Source organism: Protomyctophum bolini (genome assembly GCF_963924005.1).
Source record: "Protomyctophum bolini genome assembly, chromosome: 23".
In the NCBI taxonomy this organism is placed as follows: Eukaryota; Metazoa; Chordata; class Actinopteri; order Myctophiformes; family Myctophidae; genus Protomyctophum; species Protomyctophum bolini.
In genome coordinates this window covers 20782546-20799704 of record NC_137884.1, presented here as the reverse complement: position 1 = coordinate 20799704, position 17159 = coordinate 20782546, and the positions used below count along the sequence as shown (strand labels likewise).

The 17159-nt window shown below is 42.0% G+C and overlaps 1 protein-coding gene across 1 annotated transcript in view; it reads right to left on the bottom strand.

The window, feature by feature from the left end:
- acss3 (acyl-CoA synthetase short chain family member 3) overlaps positions 1-15466 on the bottom strand; it is a 46418-nt gene extending 30952 nt beyond the window's left edge. The window contains exons 1-8 of the mRNA XM_080757307.1: positions 14811-15466; positions 13874-14018; positions 10616-10804; positions 8387-8521; positions 5949-6089; positions 5403-5483; positions 4652-4747; positions 1256-1407 (exon numbers count right to left, since the gene is read on the bottom strand). Coding sequence (XP_080613433.1) covers positions 1256-1407; positions 4652-4747; positions 5403-5483; positions 5949-6089; positions 8387-8521; positions 10616-10804; positions 13874-14018; positions 14811-15208 — 1337 coding nt within the window. The 5' untranslated portion in view covers positions 15209-15466. The remainder of the gene's footprint in view (positions 1-1255; positions 1408-4651; positions 4748-5402; positions 5484-5948; positions 6090-8386; positions 8522-10615; positions 10805-13873; positions 14019-14810) is intronic.
- Between the last annotated feature and the right edge of the window lie 1693 nt (positions 15467-17159).

Genomic DNA, 17159 nt, shown 5'->3' with positions numbered 1-17159 from the left:
CAGATAAGTAAGCCTGGGACCGAGGCTACACTCTCAATTGCTTTATGATTGTATGCTTAAGGGCATTTACTCACAACTGAACACAAAAATAACTCACTGATTTGCCACTACAGCACCTGCGGGCATCACTTTTTTTCCTTTCTTGTAAACTCTGTTCACTCCTCTGTATGTATGGCATGGATTGCTAGGTGAGCAAAATGTTACTCAAACATAAGTGAAAAATGTAATCGATGTCCACAACCCCCTGCAGACCTTGTGAAAATGCTGTGGTTGTGCCCCAAGCTAAATTCATTACTGGGCTAAAATATTTGAATATCATCAAGAGGCTTTCTGTCTGCAAATAGAACCTTTTGGAATTTTAGATCTAATATACCTACTGCTATGCAAAGGATAACAGCCTTCACCTATGTCTAGCTAGATGTCTAAGCTGGATTCCGACTGCAGCTCAAAACGTGTCGCGTTTTCAGCTTGTAGATTGACTATTTTTGTTACTTTTGTGTGACATAGAATGACGAAGTAAGGCATTAGGGAAAAGTTAAAATACGGAGAATGGAGATCAAGAGCTTTCTGCCCGACCGTATTATGCAATGCGGCCCTCTAGATTGAGTGTGGAAATATAGCGGCCCTCTGGAGTGAGTGTGGAAATATAGTGGCCCTCTGGAGTAAGTGTGGAAATAGTGGCCCTCTGGAGTGAGTGTGGAAATATAGCACCCCTCTGGAGTGAGTGTGGAAATATAGCGGCCCTCTGGAGTGAGTGTGGAAATATAGTGGCCCTCTGGAGTGAGTGTGGAAATATAGTGGCCCTCTGGAGTAAGTGTGGAAATAGTGGCCCTCTGGAGTGAGTGTGGAAATATAGCACCCCTCTGGAGTGAGTGTGGAAATATTGGCCCTCTGGTCTGGAGTGAGTGTGGAAATATAGTGGCCCTCTGGAGTGAGTGTGGAAATATAGCAGCCCTCTGGAGTGAGTGTGAAAATAGTGGCCCTCTGGAGTGAGTGTGGAAATAGTGGCCCTCTGGTGTGAGTGTGGAAGTAGTGGCCCTCTGGAGTGAGTGTGGAAATATAGCGGCCCTCTGGAGTGAGTGTAGAAATAGTGGCCCTCTGGAGTGAGTGTGGAAATGTAGTGGCCCTCTGGAGTGAGTGTGGAAATATAGCAGCCCAAACTAAATGATGTAATAAAGTATATAAATAAAGCATATGCTTATTATACTCTTATCCTGTCCATGTATGTCATGCTGTGGCATGTGTTAGTGTCTACCTGGTGAGAGGGTATTTTCCACCGACGGCAGCGTCAGGATCTTGCTGGCGGATGGCCCGGAGGGCGGTGGGAGCGGTAAACATGGAGGAAGCTCCGTGTTCCGATATAACCCGGAAGAAAGCGCCCGGGTCCGGTGTCCCCACAGGCTTGCCCTAGAAGCAGACAGGACAGGGTTGATAGTTAAATAGTTTGGGCAGCTATTAGGACTGTTCCAAAACATTCCGAAGGTTCGCTCCAAACATTGGAATGATGATTGAAAAGGTTTGGACGCTTGCTTATATATTTCATTTATTTATAAAGGCGTCACTTTTGAGTTAGGAAATTCCACCAAACGTTGTGTAATTTCCTACTCATTGGTGTGTACAAAAATATTTACCTTTATTGTTTTTTACGGTTTAGTTTAGTTTTTAGTATAAGTGATAGATTTGTAAAATAAAAATCCATTGTGGGTTTTATAAGGCTTTACATTTTGTCCTGGTGTGGAGGTTCTTTGCCTCATTTCCTATATATAGCCCTAATAGTACTGACCCTGCACTCCCTTGGCCAAACTACATACATGGACTCAGAGACAATGCAAAAGACTAACTTTCAACTTAAGCCCCAATTTATACTCAATTGTACAATTGCGTCGCAGACCAGACATAGCAGCTCTATAAGCTCACAACGCATTGTGGGTTTGACGTGTTGCGAGCTTATAGATCTGCTATTGTTGGTCCGTCACGCCGTCATACGATGGATCCTAAATGAAGCATTACAGTGCATGAAATAATTCCAATTCCAAATATGAACATTTGGCACACTAATTTAGAACAGAAGTATTGGACAGTCCTTCTGTCACCCTGCCAAGTGAACGAGAACAGCAAACTCTAGTTTGGCAAAGATGTTAAGGGATATTTTTGAACTCGCGCCAACTGAACGCTCCTGCATTCATTTTGATACAGCAGCTGTTTTGACATGGAAAGTGGCATTGGAGGGCTGCCTATCTGTCAGACGGATGGGCCATCTGAAACCCATGGACCAAACAGAAACAGCATTTGTGTAAAAAAAAAACACACGGAAGATACAGACATGAGAGAAGGCTATAGCCATAAGCCCCTAATATTAATTTCCAGAGAGTTTAGCATGGGTGACCCTACACTCACCATGACAATATTTAATTTGCAGATGTAATGCAGATGTAATTTCCCCCCTTTGGTAAATATTTGTGCTTGTGTATTGTCTAACACAAACAAACAGCAGGCATGAATACAACACAGTTGCTGACCACACAGCAACTGTGTGGTCAGACTTTGATTTAAAGGCAGGGAAATTCATTTGGCCTTCACCACCTGCCTGCCTGCCTGCCCCTTGATAGAGACGAAGAGGATAATATAAAAGCCATGGTTAGCACAGCAAGAATGAGAAAACAAATATAGACACAAGCAATTACTGACAAGCGAACACAAACATCCCCCATGTCTTGGTATTCAGGTTTTTAAATCTCCTTCAAAAGACTAACCGGCAGAGTGGAATGCTCAGATCCTCCGAGTGAGGGAACACTGGAACAGGATTTTACCTTGTAGACGGCATTGCAGTTTACAGACAGTGTTGTTTTTGGCAGCAAATTTTGATTGTATTCATAGTCTCTTGAATATTCTTTCACATTTTAGTTTGTTACATTTTGTCCATGCCTAAAAGGAACAAACTTTTCAGTATTACCCGTATTGCTTCCAAGATCATACACCCACACTTTCTGATATGAACAATAAGGCCATCACGCGGCTAGCACTCTCAAATATCAAATGACACTGATCATCCCCTGTATCGCTTCTTTAACCTCATGCCATCTGGACAAAGTAGTAGGAGCTTTGTCAGCCATCGCGGCATTAAACAAACTGCCCCGCCGATAGGATGGTTCTGTACACAGTGGGGACCTCATGTTTTTTTTGTTGTTGTATTGTCTTGGTGCTCTGTGTTGTTTTTGATGTGGGTGTTGAACAGATTGTGAAGACAAATATCCCTCGGGGCAGTCTAGTTTTAGTCGACTAAATGTCATAAGATTCCAGTCGACTAAATCAATCTACAGTTGATTTAGTCGACTAAAATGTATTTTGGCGGGCCTTGATGCCGTCGTAATGACTTACACTAGCTGGAAATAGCAGATCTTCAAGCTCTATCTATCTACAACCTTCCTAGCATTTTAGTCTAGGTTTTAGCGGTTGACGAAATTGTCAATACATTAATTTTAGTCTTACTTTTAGTCATCATAGCTTAGTTTTCCATTTGGTTTTCGTCAGTGAAAAAAGGTAGTCGACGAACATGTTTCGTCTTAGTTTTAGCCGACAAAAACAACACTGGTTCTAGACTCCAGTCAGTGGATACCGGCCTAACGAGGTGCAGCTGAAATCTACAATGATGATAATAGCTTGCAGGAATATGGAGCAGCTGTGTAAAACACAGACACAACCATGTGGAAAGGATTTCACTAGAGCATGCTCCATGTTCAGGTCTAATCAGACGGTATTGTTAACCCATTCTGACCTGAGATCAGATTCATACGAGGTTTCCACTGGACACACACTGGTCTGATTAAACCATTCTGACCTGAGATCAGATTCTAAAAATGTCAGTCGTTCTTCGATTTAAAAAAAAATAGCAGACCTACAAGCTCGTAGCGCGCCACTCGGTGGCGCGCTATGAGCTTGTAGATCTGCTATTTTTCAATAGCTAAAGCATAACATGATGCTAAACACCAAAATGGGTTCCCGGTCAGAATGGGTTATGGGCTGAATAAAGGTCTGATTTTTGGTTTATAAATTACTCATGAACTGAACTTGAATCTATTTTTACCACGTATTAAGCGGTATTCAAAAATGTTCAAATGTACTTGTGGATCTGCTATTTTCAAAAGATTTCACTGTATACATTGTATGCATTTGAAGTACTGATTTGCATTTTGCATAATCAGTACTTCCTACTTTTGTTACTTACAGTTAGGGTTGTCCCGATCACGTTTTTTTCCTCCCGATCCGATTCCGATCATTTGATTTTGAGCATCTGCCGAATGTCGATTTTTCCCGATCCGACATTTATATTTTTATCACAATTTTATCACAATAGTACAATATTTCAAACCACAGACAATTTCCAGTCTAATATCATGATATGGATAAAATATTGATACTAGGGATGTTTTTTGGCTCCCGATCCGATTCCGATCATTTGAAAATGACGTGATCGACCCGATTTCCGATCACCTGATCCGATCCGACATTTTTATACCAATACTCAAGTAAATTTTGAATTACAGACTTCTACTTGTAACAGAGTATGTCTGTACATTGCAGTGTTGACACTTTAACTTAAGTAAAGAATGCGAGTAATCTTTCCACCACTGCATAGATCCACAGTACGCACCTCATAGAGAATGGTGGTGTTGCCATGCAGGAGGGGAGCGTAGCAGATGTAGGAATGTCCAACCACCCAGCCCAGGTCGGACGCTGCCCACCACACCTGGCACAGAGACAAAATGCAGGGGTCACCAAAATGTTTATGTCCGTACACGGACACATGTGTCCGTGGTCAAATTCTAGATTTAGTTTTTTACACACCATCATGTTCTTATTTTGATCATAAGTCCCAATAACTGTAGTCTAGGTCAGTCTCCAGATTGGACTATAGGAGTCCACTAGGACAGTGGTTCTCAGATGTTTTATTTCTAAGGACCCCGATAACTCTGAGAGTGTACAAATGGAACTAAATGCACCCGTAAAGGAGCCATTTGGCTCCAATGTACACTCAGATGTACAGACCTGTAATGTTCATTATGTGTGTGTACTCATTTTGTAGGTCTGTGGCAAAAATAGAATTTTCACAAAATGTCCACCACAGGCCAGCATGGTGATGACCTACACAGTATGGACACATTTGGATATAAACGTTTTGAAGGCAGAAAAACTCCAGCCATTTTATCATCCGGTCAAAGCAAATAATGTACGAGACAAATTGATATGGATTCATGAAAAATAACAAAAACATAAATCCAGTTGAACTCAATGTCCAGGTTAACAGAAACGTCATGGCAGTGAATCAATCTGCTCTGGTACAACAATGTTGTATGTTCCGCAGCGGCGATACTAACTCAGATGGGAATGTTTTATTGCCTTACATCTCCGGGACTGAGGCCATAAATATTTGACATGGTCCATTTCAGCATCACAGCATAGCCCGCGGTGTCTCGTACAATGCCCTGGAGAAGAGACGGGACAGGAGCCATTATCAGACCAGTTAGTTTTAGTCATTTTAGTCACCTGAAATATTTTAGTTTAGGTTGAGTCGACTAAATATCTAAAGATTTTAGTCGACTAAATTTACAGTTGATTATTTTCGTTGACTAAAAGATGTTTTGGTGGGCCTTCCTTGATGGCATCGTAATACCTGATTTTACACTTGGTTGCACTCTGAAAATAGCCTTGAAGACAAGACTTGAACAATCTACAAGCTCACGATGCGTCACAGCGTGACGCGTTGTGAGCTTGTAGATTGTTCAAGTCTTGCTAGTTTTTATCTGTTGACAAAATTGTCGGTATATTTAGTCTTAGTTTTCGTCATCGTAGCTTATTTTTTATTTCATCTTTATTTCGTTTAGAAAAAAAGGCAGTCGTCGAACATTCTTCGTCATAGTTTTAGTCGACGGAAGCAACACTGTCTGAACCTTTGGGGTGCCCGTGGTCCCGGAGGTGTAGAGGATGTAGAGAGGGTGGTTCGAGGGAAGAGGAACGCAGTCGTGAGGTCGGGCGGTGCTCATCTCTTCGTCCCAGTCCAGCGTCAGCTCTGGCCTCATGGACACTTTCTCCTGTAAAACAAATATCAATACAGTATAGCAGTGGTTTTCAACCAGTGGTCCTTGATGGGGTTTCCAGGTGGTCCCCACTCCCCAGCTACATTATGGAGAGTTGGTAACCAAATGGACCCTTAAATATCTTTAACTCTTGGACCTGTATGGGTCCATTCAGTTTCATTTTACACAATTATTGTTAAACATCTGCATTAATTTACAATTCTACACAATTAGAGAAGGTCAAATAATTGATCAATGTTTGCCTGTTATGTCTCCTATCTATGGCAGACCTACCAACATGTCATGCTGTGTGAATGAAATTGTGGACAAATCTTATCCAACGATAACAAAACATTATTATTATTTTGTGCAAGGCTAAATCTCAAATGCTGAATAAATAATGGGCCTTGATATGAAACGGGTTGAAAACCATTGCCGTATAGAGAAACAGCAGTTGTCAGAGGCAAAGAACTCTTGACAGACGATATCGTACTTCATCAGGATAATAATGTAATTTATTAAAACGGACACATGGACGGACAGGGTGCAAAACATAAGTTCAATAACAATGTTAAACAATGTTAAAAGTTACATCCTTACTCTGAATCCCTTGCAAACTGGGCAGTTAACATTTTAAAACATGCCTACAGGCCAGAGAAAGAAATCGGTCATTAGTGAGCCTAAAACCTAGAGCTCATTAAAAACTCTTCTACTGCCAAAAGTGCCTCTCCATTAATTAATTTACTTCAAAATAACCCCAGGTAACATCTGGCCGATTTAACGAGACCTACCAGTGAGTAGTACTGCAGTCTGCAGAACCATCACAATGCTTGGTTGGGAGACGTTGTCTAGCCAGTTCTGAACCGCTGCCTTGCATCATTTCAGAGCTATATCCAAGGTGCCATAGTTTCATAGGACTATTTCTGACTGAACTCACAGACAGACAGTGGTTTAATGGCGTCATTAGTGCCCCTGTGCCCTACATAGCACGGTCTCCATGACAACTGGAGACATTATCACCTTAACAGAAGACGTTTGTTTTACAGGATTGTTCACAGATCACAGGCGTTCATCAATAGATTAGATCAGGCAGACGCTGCAAGGCAGACAAATAAAAATAAATATGTTGTAATAACCATTAAATGATACGGTGCAGCCATGTAGCAGATAACACAATTGCATTAACTCTGGCATGGGAGCCTGAAAACCATCAAGAACCGAGGAGGATTCTGGGGTGCCTGGTAAGTGCACCTCAGCCAGTTAGGGCACAGACCATTACACTCCTTGGAGTCGCGTGGAATGCCGAGTTTGAAACCGACTCAAGGTTCTCGTTACAAATGTCTCTCCTCTCTGCCCTTGGTTTCTAGTCTGTACTGCACTCTCCTATTTCAAGAGTAAAGCATATAAACGCTGCAAGAAAGATTATGATGCTGATACATTTGCAGGGTACATTTCCCTAGCTGTGAAGTCATGGTTTTATGTGACTGAATGAGGCCATTTAAAATGTAGTGTGTCACTGTATTACTGCATAATTGGGTGATTTAATCATTTTGGAGATTGCTCCCCCACAGCCACAGCTGGCTTTATTCCATCAGCTAGGAACACACTACAGATATTTGCATTTCCGTCCATTGTGCCTCACTGACGATGATGTCTCGTTTTAATTTGGAGGCACTTTCTGTCCCATTATGGAATAGCTTGAATGGGAGGGTAAATAATCAGGTGCCGGCAAAGCCAACGGATATCACATGCATTTGCATACTAATGGTATTATTACTTTGCAAGGGGATAATGCCCAAATGTGCAACATTGCATGCAACCAGTGTAAATGCTGGTTTGTAACTACGCTTTTTCACTGAGGAAAACTAAACGGAAACTAAATGAAAACTAAGCTATGATGACTAAAACTAATTAACTATATTGACAATTTTATCAATAAATAAAAACTAGACTAAAATGTTAGGAAGTGACTAGTGGACAAGAGTCTGTTGCATGCTGAAAATAGCAGAACTACAAGTAGATCTGCTATTTTCAGCCAGTGTAAAATCAGTGGCTAAATCAACTTTAGATTTAGTCGACTAAAATTGTATGATATTTAGTCTACTAAAACTAGACACAAACACTAAACACTAAGACATTCCAGGTGACTATATGTGACTAAAACTAAATGAAAACTATTCAAGAGACTACGACTAAAACTCAAATCTAAATCTGCTGTCAAAATCAACACTGGTTTGGTTTGTAGGAGACAGCGCTGTGGCTGTCGTATTATTATCAGGCTTCCGGGTGTTGGTGTGTTTAGTGGGTCTTACCATGTTGGGTCTGTTGTAGATAAGGACTTTGGCAGGCCTGTGAGAGCTCAGCTCCAAGGCCTTCTCCACCAAGGGGATGTACTCCACTCTCCTGCCTGGCTCGATGCCAAACGACGCCGTCACAATCATCTTCGGCTGAGACACAGATGAGAATTTTAGGCATTATAGGCCTGACACACTTATTAAATAGCGATAAACGCCAAATCTCAATTATTTGAGATAATCCCAATTATTTTAGCATAATTGTCAATCGTTTATACCACTAATTTTCATATTATTTCACTTGGCCTGCGGAGGACACTGGCGTGATGTCACTGATCACATGACCCCGAGTTCTAGACATCCAGTTCTAGGCTAAACAGAAGGGGGGGGGGGGGGGCAGTGAAGTGGCCTGAAAATCTCATAACCCCGATCAGAGCACTCCATCCAGCAAATCTTGGCCAATCAACTGCTTGTACTGTACCTGTATAAGTCGGTGACAAATAAAACATATTGAAACTTGAAAATCGAAATGTTACTTTGTGACCAGCTTGTCCAATCAAATCCGCCCACATTGCAATTTTAATATGGGATAATATTGTTGCTCGTTGTACAGCCACAGCATTACTTATACACTGTATATAGATTGGATTGTGCATCAGAGACGGTAGCTAGGATTCCCCATTCTCATTGGTTGCATTGCATTTACCTGGTTACAGCACATATGGCGAGGCCATGTCTGAACCAGACCTCAGTAAAAAATAATCTTGCATCTTCATGACATCATTGATAATGTCCCTGTGGTCTGTAATAGGCAATGAAGACAATGAATACTACACTGCCTTGGCAACATGGGAAGCAAGGCTTCCACCTGTTGGTTGTCTGTCAGATGACCTATTCTTACATAAGACCCATGTTTGACCATGTCCACTGACCACTGACCACACCTCCTTTGTATTCTCTGCTCTGTCATTGGGTATAAGAGGGAGAAATGTAAAGGGCTCAGGAGGCTTGCATACGTGCTCCTCCCTGGGCGGGTACAGACCAGTCTTTGTAATAAAGTGACATTGTTTCAGTCCACTCTCTACCTCGATTATTTCTTAAAGACTCTGATGTGAGTTCTGAATAATCCACCACAGGTCCCAAACGGTGTAGACTAGGACAGAGAACGGTTAGGTGGCGAGAGAGACGGTCAGGAATCAGGATTTAGTACTTTGAAGTGATGACAGAAAGTCGAGCCCCGGCACTTTCAGTGGGCTTTGAAGATTCACCAACAGGCACTCAGGCACACACATTAAATTAATCAGTCAAAAAAAGATCATCAGATACCATGAATCCACGGTAATCTTTTAATCAAAGACGTTTCTTAACTGTATAAAGTCGCTGGCACTGGCTAATTTATTCCCTCAGATTTAGTTTTGATCATTTTGTATAAATAGATGAGACTTGAGGGAGATCGTAATACATGTTTTTTTTTTTTTTAATAGTAAGTCTTCCATTAGCTCCTTTGTTGGCTTCAAAAACTATCTCTACAAAGGCCATTAACTTTTAATTGCGGAATGAAGAGAATTTATAGATGTGAACTTAATCAAGCTGTATGTATTTCATTGTGTGTGAATGTCACTCTGAACATAATGGTGTAATGAGATGAGGGAAAGGCATAAACAAGCAACTGCATTAGAAGATTAAATGGATTATTACTCATGACCAAATGACAATTCCCTTTCCCATTTCCTGCCTGTAAGAACAAATCATTGTGTCTTAACTAGGCAAATGTGACAAATGGCTTCTCAAGTGTGCACATACCAGAGATAACAAATTGAAAGTGTCTTTTGTTGGTACTGTCGTGGAATTCTGGATCAATCCGCAAATAGGAGTCAAGACAATATTCTAGGTGGTGATGGTTATGCTTTATATTGTACAGTACATGATATGGGTGGAAGTACAATAACACTCATTCAGTGCTAACAGTAGTTCTGCCAAGAGCACGGGGCAGAACTCCTAGATATACTGTGGCTGCTTCAAGGACAAACTGAACCATAACAAAATACTGTAGGCTGTAACATAAACAATAGCTGTTGGCAGGCCTAGTGGAGACATCTAGGCCCTTACAACAAGCTACCAAATATCACAATGTATTTAAGTGTCATAAGTGATGGTAAAATATAATGGTTAGATATAAGGTACTATATGGTTATATTGGTTGGTTATTGCGACTAAGAAACATATAATGCCTTCCTCAGTACTAACCTTGGCGTGACTAATGCGGATGGAAAGCTCCTTGGCTGCGAAGCCGCCAAAGATGAGGCTGTGGGGCGCGCCGATCCTGGCACAGGCCAGCATGGCGAACATGGCCTGGGGGACCATGGGCATGTAAATGACCACCACGTCTCCTTTCTGCACCCCATTCTTCACCAGGACTCCCGCCAGTCTGGAAACCTGAAGTACACATGGTTGGTTAACACACTGGTTCCCTAACAGTGGGTCGCATAAACATTTGTATGCAGCCACGTAGAGTCTGTGGGGGCTATGGGGCTATAGCCCCCATGAAGAATTAAATAGCCCCTTTTAGCCCCCATGAACATTTTCGTGGACATTTTATATTAACATTAGTTACATTACAGATTTTCTGACTCTGTCACAGACTGCATACTATGTTACATTCCAAAAATGTGAACCTCTCCACTGGCTGTTCAGAGGTGTTAAAATGGGTTGGGTGCGGCCACCAAGTACTCAAATGCTAATCAGGTTTCTTTTGTTTTCACCTAGCCAGGTATGTATAAATATGCCTACAGTACAGTGTCACTGTGTCAGTGTGATGCTTACTTCATTCACAATGAAACCACCACCAGCTAAGAAGGGTCGCTTCGTCCAGACAGAGGAAGCTACAGTTCTCCAGTGATGCCAGCCTGTCGCCGCTTAAACCTGCCGAAGAAGCTACTATTCCAACGGCACTTTTATCGGGCCGTCGCCGTGTTCTGTCCTTGCCGGGCTCACCGCGCTGTTATATTAATTTTCCAATGTAAATTTCACCCAGATTGGACTCGGTTCAGCGGCCGCATGCTGCTGTCCGCCCCACACACACACACACACACCGACAGTCAGAGAACTGACTCACTAAACAACACTAAACAACGTTGGATTCGTACAGTGCAGAATGCAGATAAGTGTAGGCCTATGTTCTTATTATAATTGTGAGTTTGTTTTTTAACATGCACCGCGAGTCCACGGGAGCCGATCTACAAGCTCACAACGCGTTGCACTGCGAGTAGCCTAGAGAAGGCTGTCAAGTGAGCAGCGCAATCGCGCATGCTATAGAAATATCCTAATAAATAAATAAAAAGGTGTCGCTTGCAGGGGCAGTTTCCTTATGGGACTTGCCTCTAGAATGCATGCATAGGCATGCAAGTGCACTCGGTATTTATATATCATATATATAGACTAGTACGAAGTATAATTAAATGATCACAGGCATTTCTAGGTCTAGGTCGGGACACATGAAATCCACGTAAATGCCTTTCCGCTAGCTTCACGTCATTATATCAGCGTAAACGTGAGAAAACATCAACTTCTTTTTTTTCACCGCTGGGGGGGGAGGCGGGGCTGCGGATAGCCCCCATGAGGATCATCAGAACTATTCGGGTCTGTTTGTATGGGTCCCTTGTTTTTTTGGTTTGCATTTTCTTTTTTTAAAGCAAAAATATTTAATGAATCAAAAAACAAATTCAATTATTTCATGAAATTCAAGTAATTTCATGAATACAAAATAATAATCAAAGAAATTCCATGAATTAGAAAACAAATGTTTAACCGTTTGGCCACCAGGATTAATAATTCTCTGTAATTCACGTCAGGATTTCCCCATGTTTTACCCTTATTTTGAATAGCCAAAATCTGCGACCTGATGTTAATTTTGTTACTTACACTGTGTGTGGTGTTGGGGGGTCCAAGGGGTCACCGGCCAAATTGAGTTAGGATACAAATTAACCCTATAAATGGAACAAAATGGGTCCATCTGGTTCCATTTGCACCATGTCATAGATATCGGGGGCTGTGGCCTATACTGCCCTACAAAGCCAAAGTGCAGTAACTACATTTTTGGACACAATTTATTAGTGTATCCCAAGGTCAAACAGGGCCCCTGCCCAGTGTCCAAACAGTAATCATAAAAACATAAAAACAACAAAAAATCAAAACATCCGTTTTAAAAGAAGACACTGATTCTGCTAACCTAAGAGCCAAGGGCAGGGAGTTCCAAAGCAAAGGTGCCCGAGCCGCAAAGGCCCGGTCACCCCGAGTGACCAGACGCGTTGCAGGAGGAACTATGATCTAAGGCAGCGCACAGGGTTATGGAGTTGCAGCAAGTCTGTTATATAAATGGGAGCTAAACCATGTAGAGCTTTAAAAGTAATCAATAAAATCTTAAAATCAATTCTGTAGCTCACAGGGAGCCAGTGAAGAGTAGCTAAAATACGTTTTCTCGTGTTGGTGAGAAGGCGAGCCGCAGAGTTCTGCACCATCTGGAGGCGAGATATATTTTTCTTGCTCATACCAGAGTATATTGAATTACAGTATGAGCATAAAAGGGGGCCTGGGCCATGGCTCAGTGATCCAGGCACCTTGGCTGGAAATCCAGTCTGGCAGTGTGCCGCGGGTTCGACTCCCGATCCCGACGGCCTTTACTGCATGTCTTCCCCCCATCTCTCTCCCCATTTCCTGTCAGCCTACTGTCTGTCTGTCCCATAAAAATATAAAATAAAGAAAGCCACAAAAAAAACATTTAAAAAAATAAACATTTAAAAAGGGACACAGACAGATGGGTGGACCGGGTACTCTGACACAGCTACAACGGGTATTGCAAAGCCGGGTGGGGCATGGATCAACAACTTCCATCGTTACCGACTCTGCTCTACAGCCGGGCACCGGTCTAGTATGTACAATTTAGTGTAATTGTCACAGTACGCTCCTCTGCCCTTGTGTTTTGGGACTTTTACTTGTATTTGTGTTCTGTATCTTATTTTGTAGTAGTGTTCTGTGATTTCCTGTCTGCCTTGTTGCTGTCACCTGCCTTGTCTCACCTCCCTGTATTAGTGTAACCCTAGACACCTGTGTTCTGTTGACTGTTAACCTATTCCAGTGTTGATTGTGTGTTTCAGTTCACCTGTGTCTAGTTAGTCTCTGTGTCTATTTATATGCCCCAGTGTGTTCAGTCCTTTGTCAGTTCGTCGTCGCACATATTATGTGGTCAGTTCCTTGTTGTGTGTATTCTTAGTCCTAGTAATTCCTAGTTATTTCCAAGTATATAGTTCCTTGTGATTTCTTTGAGATTAAAACCTCTTGAATATTCACTTCTCTGCCTGGCCTGGTCGTTCTGCATTTGAGTCCCATACCTCCGTGTCCACACTGTGACAGTAATAATCACTTATTTGCCGATTTGGCTGACATGGGGCAATTGAGCAACGTTATCAGTTAGTGCTGCAATATAAAATAATCATTAGTCTTCTTCACCTGTGCTTGGAGCTCTCTGAAGGTGATGACCTGTTTGGTTCCAGTAACTGGACTGTCATAAATGATGGCAGGTTGTTCCCCACGACCACTCTCCACGTGACGATCCACAGCGTTGTGACACATGTTCAACTTCCCTCCCACGTACCTGTCAAACAGGTAGGCTATTACACATTGAACACTGCATAATGATGTTAAACATATATCTCTCTCTCTCTCTCTCTCTCTCTCTCTCTCTCTCTCTGAAAAACATTGTTTGTGAAACACATTTTGAATGAAAGTCTTGTGTGCCCTCTGCCCATTTGTTACCCCCAACAAGAACACAAACAAAACAACTCTATAATAGCAGCTATGCCACTCATGAGTCCTGTGACTCCTGTCCCCCTGCTGGGACAGCGAACAAGGGTGTCTGGAATATTGCCGTTTTCGAATAGAAAGGCAGTGGAAACTGGAAAAATCACGTTTAATTTCTCATTTGCTACGTCCTTCAACATTAGGCAGTTACGCAGATTGAGGGAACTGAAGTTAGTGTTTTCAACCTTCTGTAAAAGTATGTTGGCAATTGGCATATTCATGGGGCATAGGGGGCGCTAGTGGGCAAATTATTAATGCAACATAAAATCATTAGAATCGTATTTAGATTAATTGATTGAAATTGTTATTTCACAGTATGCAGAATGTGTTTCATTACTGGACGAACCATAATTAAGAATTAACACTTGTTTACAAACGGGTCCACCTTCAGTTCATCAGAACATACAAATATACACTTCTATATTAAAAAAATACAGGAAATCATTATTTAAATTAAGTAAAAAGGGAAAAACATCTAGGCCTATACTGTATAACAACTGACCTGGGGCAGGAAAAGCCTTTAAGCGCAGTGGTGGTGGTTTAACTTACTTAGTTATTATTAATAATAAATGGGGGGGGGACTTACCAACTTGGGAAAACTGCATCTTCAACGTGCAGTGCTTTATTAAATGGCTCAAACCAAGTAACATGTTGCGCTGCTTCACTCCAGAACGCCTCGGGGCTGTCCCTGGCAGCAGCGAACGCGTCTTCGTATGCTGCGGTCGTAGTATATCTTCGGCAACATTGTTGCGGTAATGGTAAATGTTTCCGTGAAAGTGTTCTCAACTCGCGGTGTGTCCCCCAACGGTGTGTCCACGTCGGTGCGCGTTTTGTCGTTTGTCTGCAAAGTGTCTCGGAATTGTCACCCCGCAGCCGCGGGGTGCAGTATAAACTTCTGCAAAAGATAAACCCCCAATAGTCTGGACGGGGTTTGGAAATAATGTCGGAAATCACACGCAGTTCTTTCGGCCGCAGTAAACGCATTGTTGTTGTTGGAGCTGGAAACTTTTTTTTTGTTAAATACCCCGAGAAACACGTGCGGTGCGGGAGCTTTTCCTTGAAGGCGATGTGACACAATGACTGAATTCTCCTTCAGTAGCGTTTTGACGCACGTCAGCTCAGAGCTCAGCTGTCTGAGAGGCCAGCTGAAGGACAGGACGGCCCGTACGGGGGCACCGGCCGGCCGCCCGCAGCCCACATTCCTGATTCCACGAAACTTCTGGCCTTTTCCCAATACTTCTGTTTCCATCTCAACGTCCTGAGCTCGTTCCCTCCAGATTCCCTCGCTCCTCCCACTAATGTAAGTATTGCCACTGTAGTGTTTATAGTAGCCTACAATTTCAATTGGAGCCAGGTAGCCTACTGTTACTTAACTTGATTATTTTTTCATTTTATACTTCCAACTCCACTATAATCTCAGAGGCAAATATTGTACTCCACTTTGGCAGCAGATTTATACCTTGCATGCAGTCTTTCACAAAATATAACACAAAAGGAGCATTTCACCCATTGTCAACGAATGAGTCCAAGCTAAAAGAAACTACAGGCTTTCTCTTCTGGGAAAGTTAGATGAAAGTGAAAAGCTGAAATATTGTTCTTTCATTCATTAAAAAATAAACTTATGTGAATTGAGGGGCGCCTCGTAATGTTTGTTTAACTGCTGTAAACAAACATTAAAAGTCTATAGACTTGGCTGCCACATGACGTCACATTTAGTGCCCTAAACAAGCATTAAATGTCCATAGACTTGTCTGCCATATGATGTCATTTCAAAAGCCAGAAGTTCAAATGGCTAGCGCCCATCAAAAATTTAAAATCACACCTGTGTGAAGTGAGGGGCGCTCTTATCATCATTCAAGCCAATCACAATTTGCGTCCTCACCTTCGTAATCAAAGTTTGTTTTACGCAATGGTTGTGTTTACACAAACACTCAAAATTGTCCATTCATTGTCAATGGCATTTAATGTTTGTGCTAGGACAAAATTTGGGTTAGACACACCAAAAGCTGGACCTCAAAAATCTGATTGGAATCTTGTTTGAAATGAGCGAACCTTCCTGATGGTTTCACTGGTGGTAGCCAGGTGAACTGTCCACGGCCATCTGAGACAGAGTAGACGGATGTTACCATCTTATAATGACTCGAGCATTAGTGAGGTCCAGTATGATGATACTGTAGGTTGAATAGGCTGTACGACAGTGTCGCTTGTCATAACTAACTAACTACATATTATATTATATAAGGTTGGAGGAATTGAGAATAGATTTTTCAAATGGGACATCATGCCAGTGGTTTTGTTCTGCTCTGATAATGATATCATGTTAGTACTAGATGCTGTGTTTTTCTGTACAAAAATATACACGCACAGTCGCACACACACACACACACACACACACACACACACACACACACACACACACACACACACACACACACACACACACACACACAGTCACACAGTATAAAATATATTCTCCCAAAGAAAATGACACATGTAAAAATATGATGTGAAATAGCTCTTATGCAACAGAGGAGTGAGGGCGTTGGGACGTAGGCGTGACAGTGAATAATGGGATTTGCCCCTTCAGAGAAATCATATGAACTATGAACTAGAAGTCGCTGACGTGAGCTGTGGAGGAGGCCGTTCGTATTCAGCAAGATTACTTCTTTCTCAACCAAAGCTCTCATTCGTTATAGGCTATTGTCAGACACAAAGGGGAGAAAACCTGCATTGAAACATGGAAGTATCATTTCATTTGTAATATAGTTGTTGCCTTGGTTCGGTAAAGCTAAAGGTGGATTTGAGTATAGTTTTGTTTAGCTGTAACTTAAGTTTAACATAGAATTTATACTATAGCTATTAGCTACAAGCCTTTGTCTAATCACACAGAAAGGTCGTCAGAATTTTGGCTGAATACGATTTTCTAGGGTGTAAA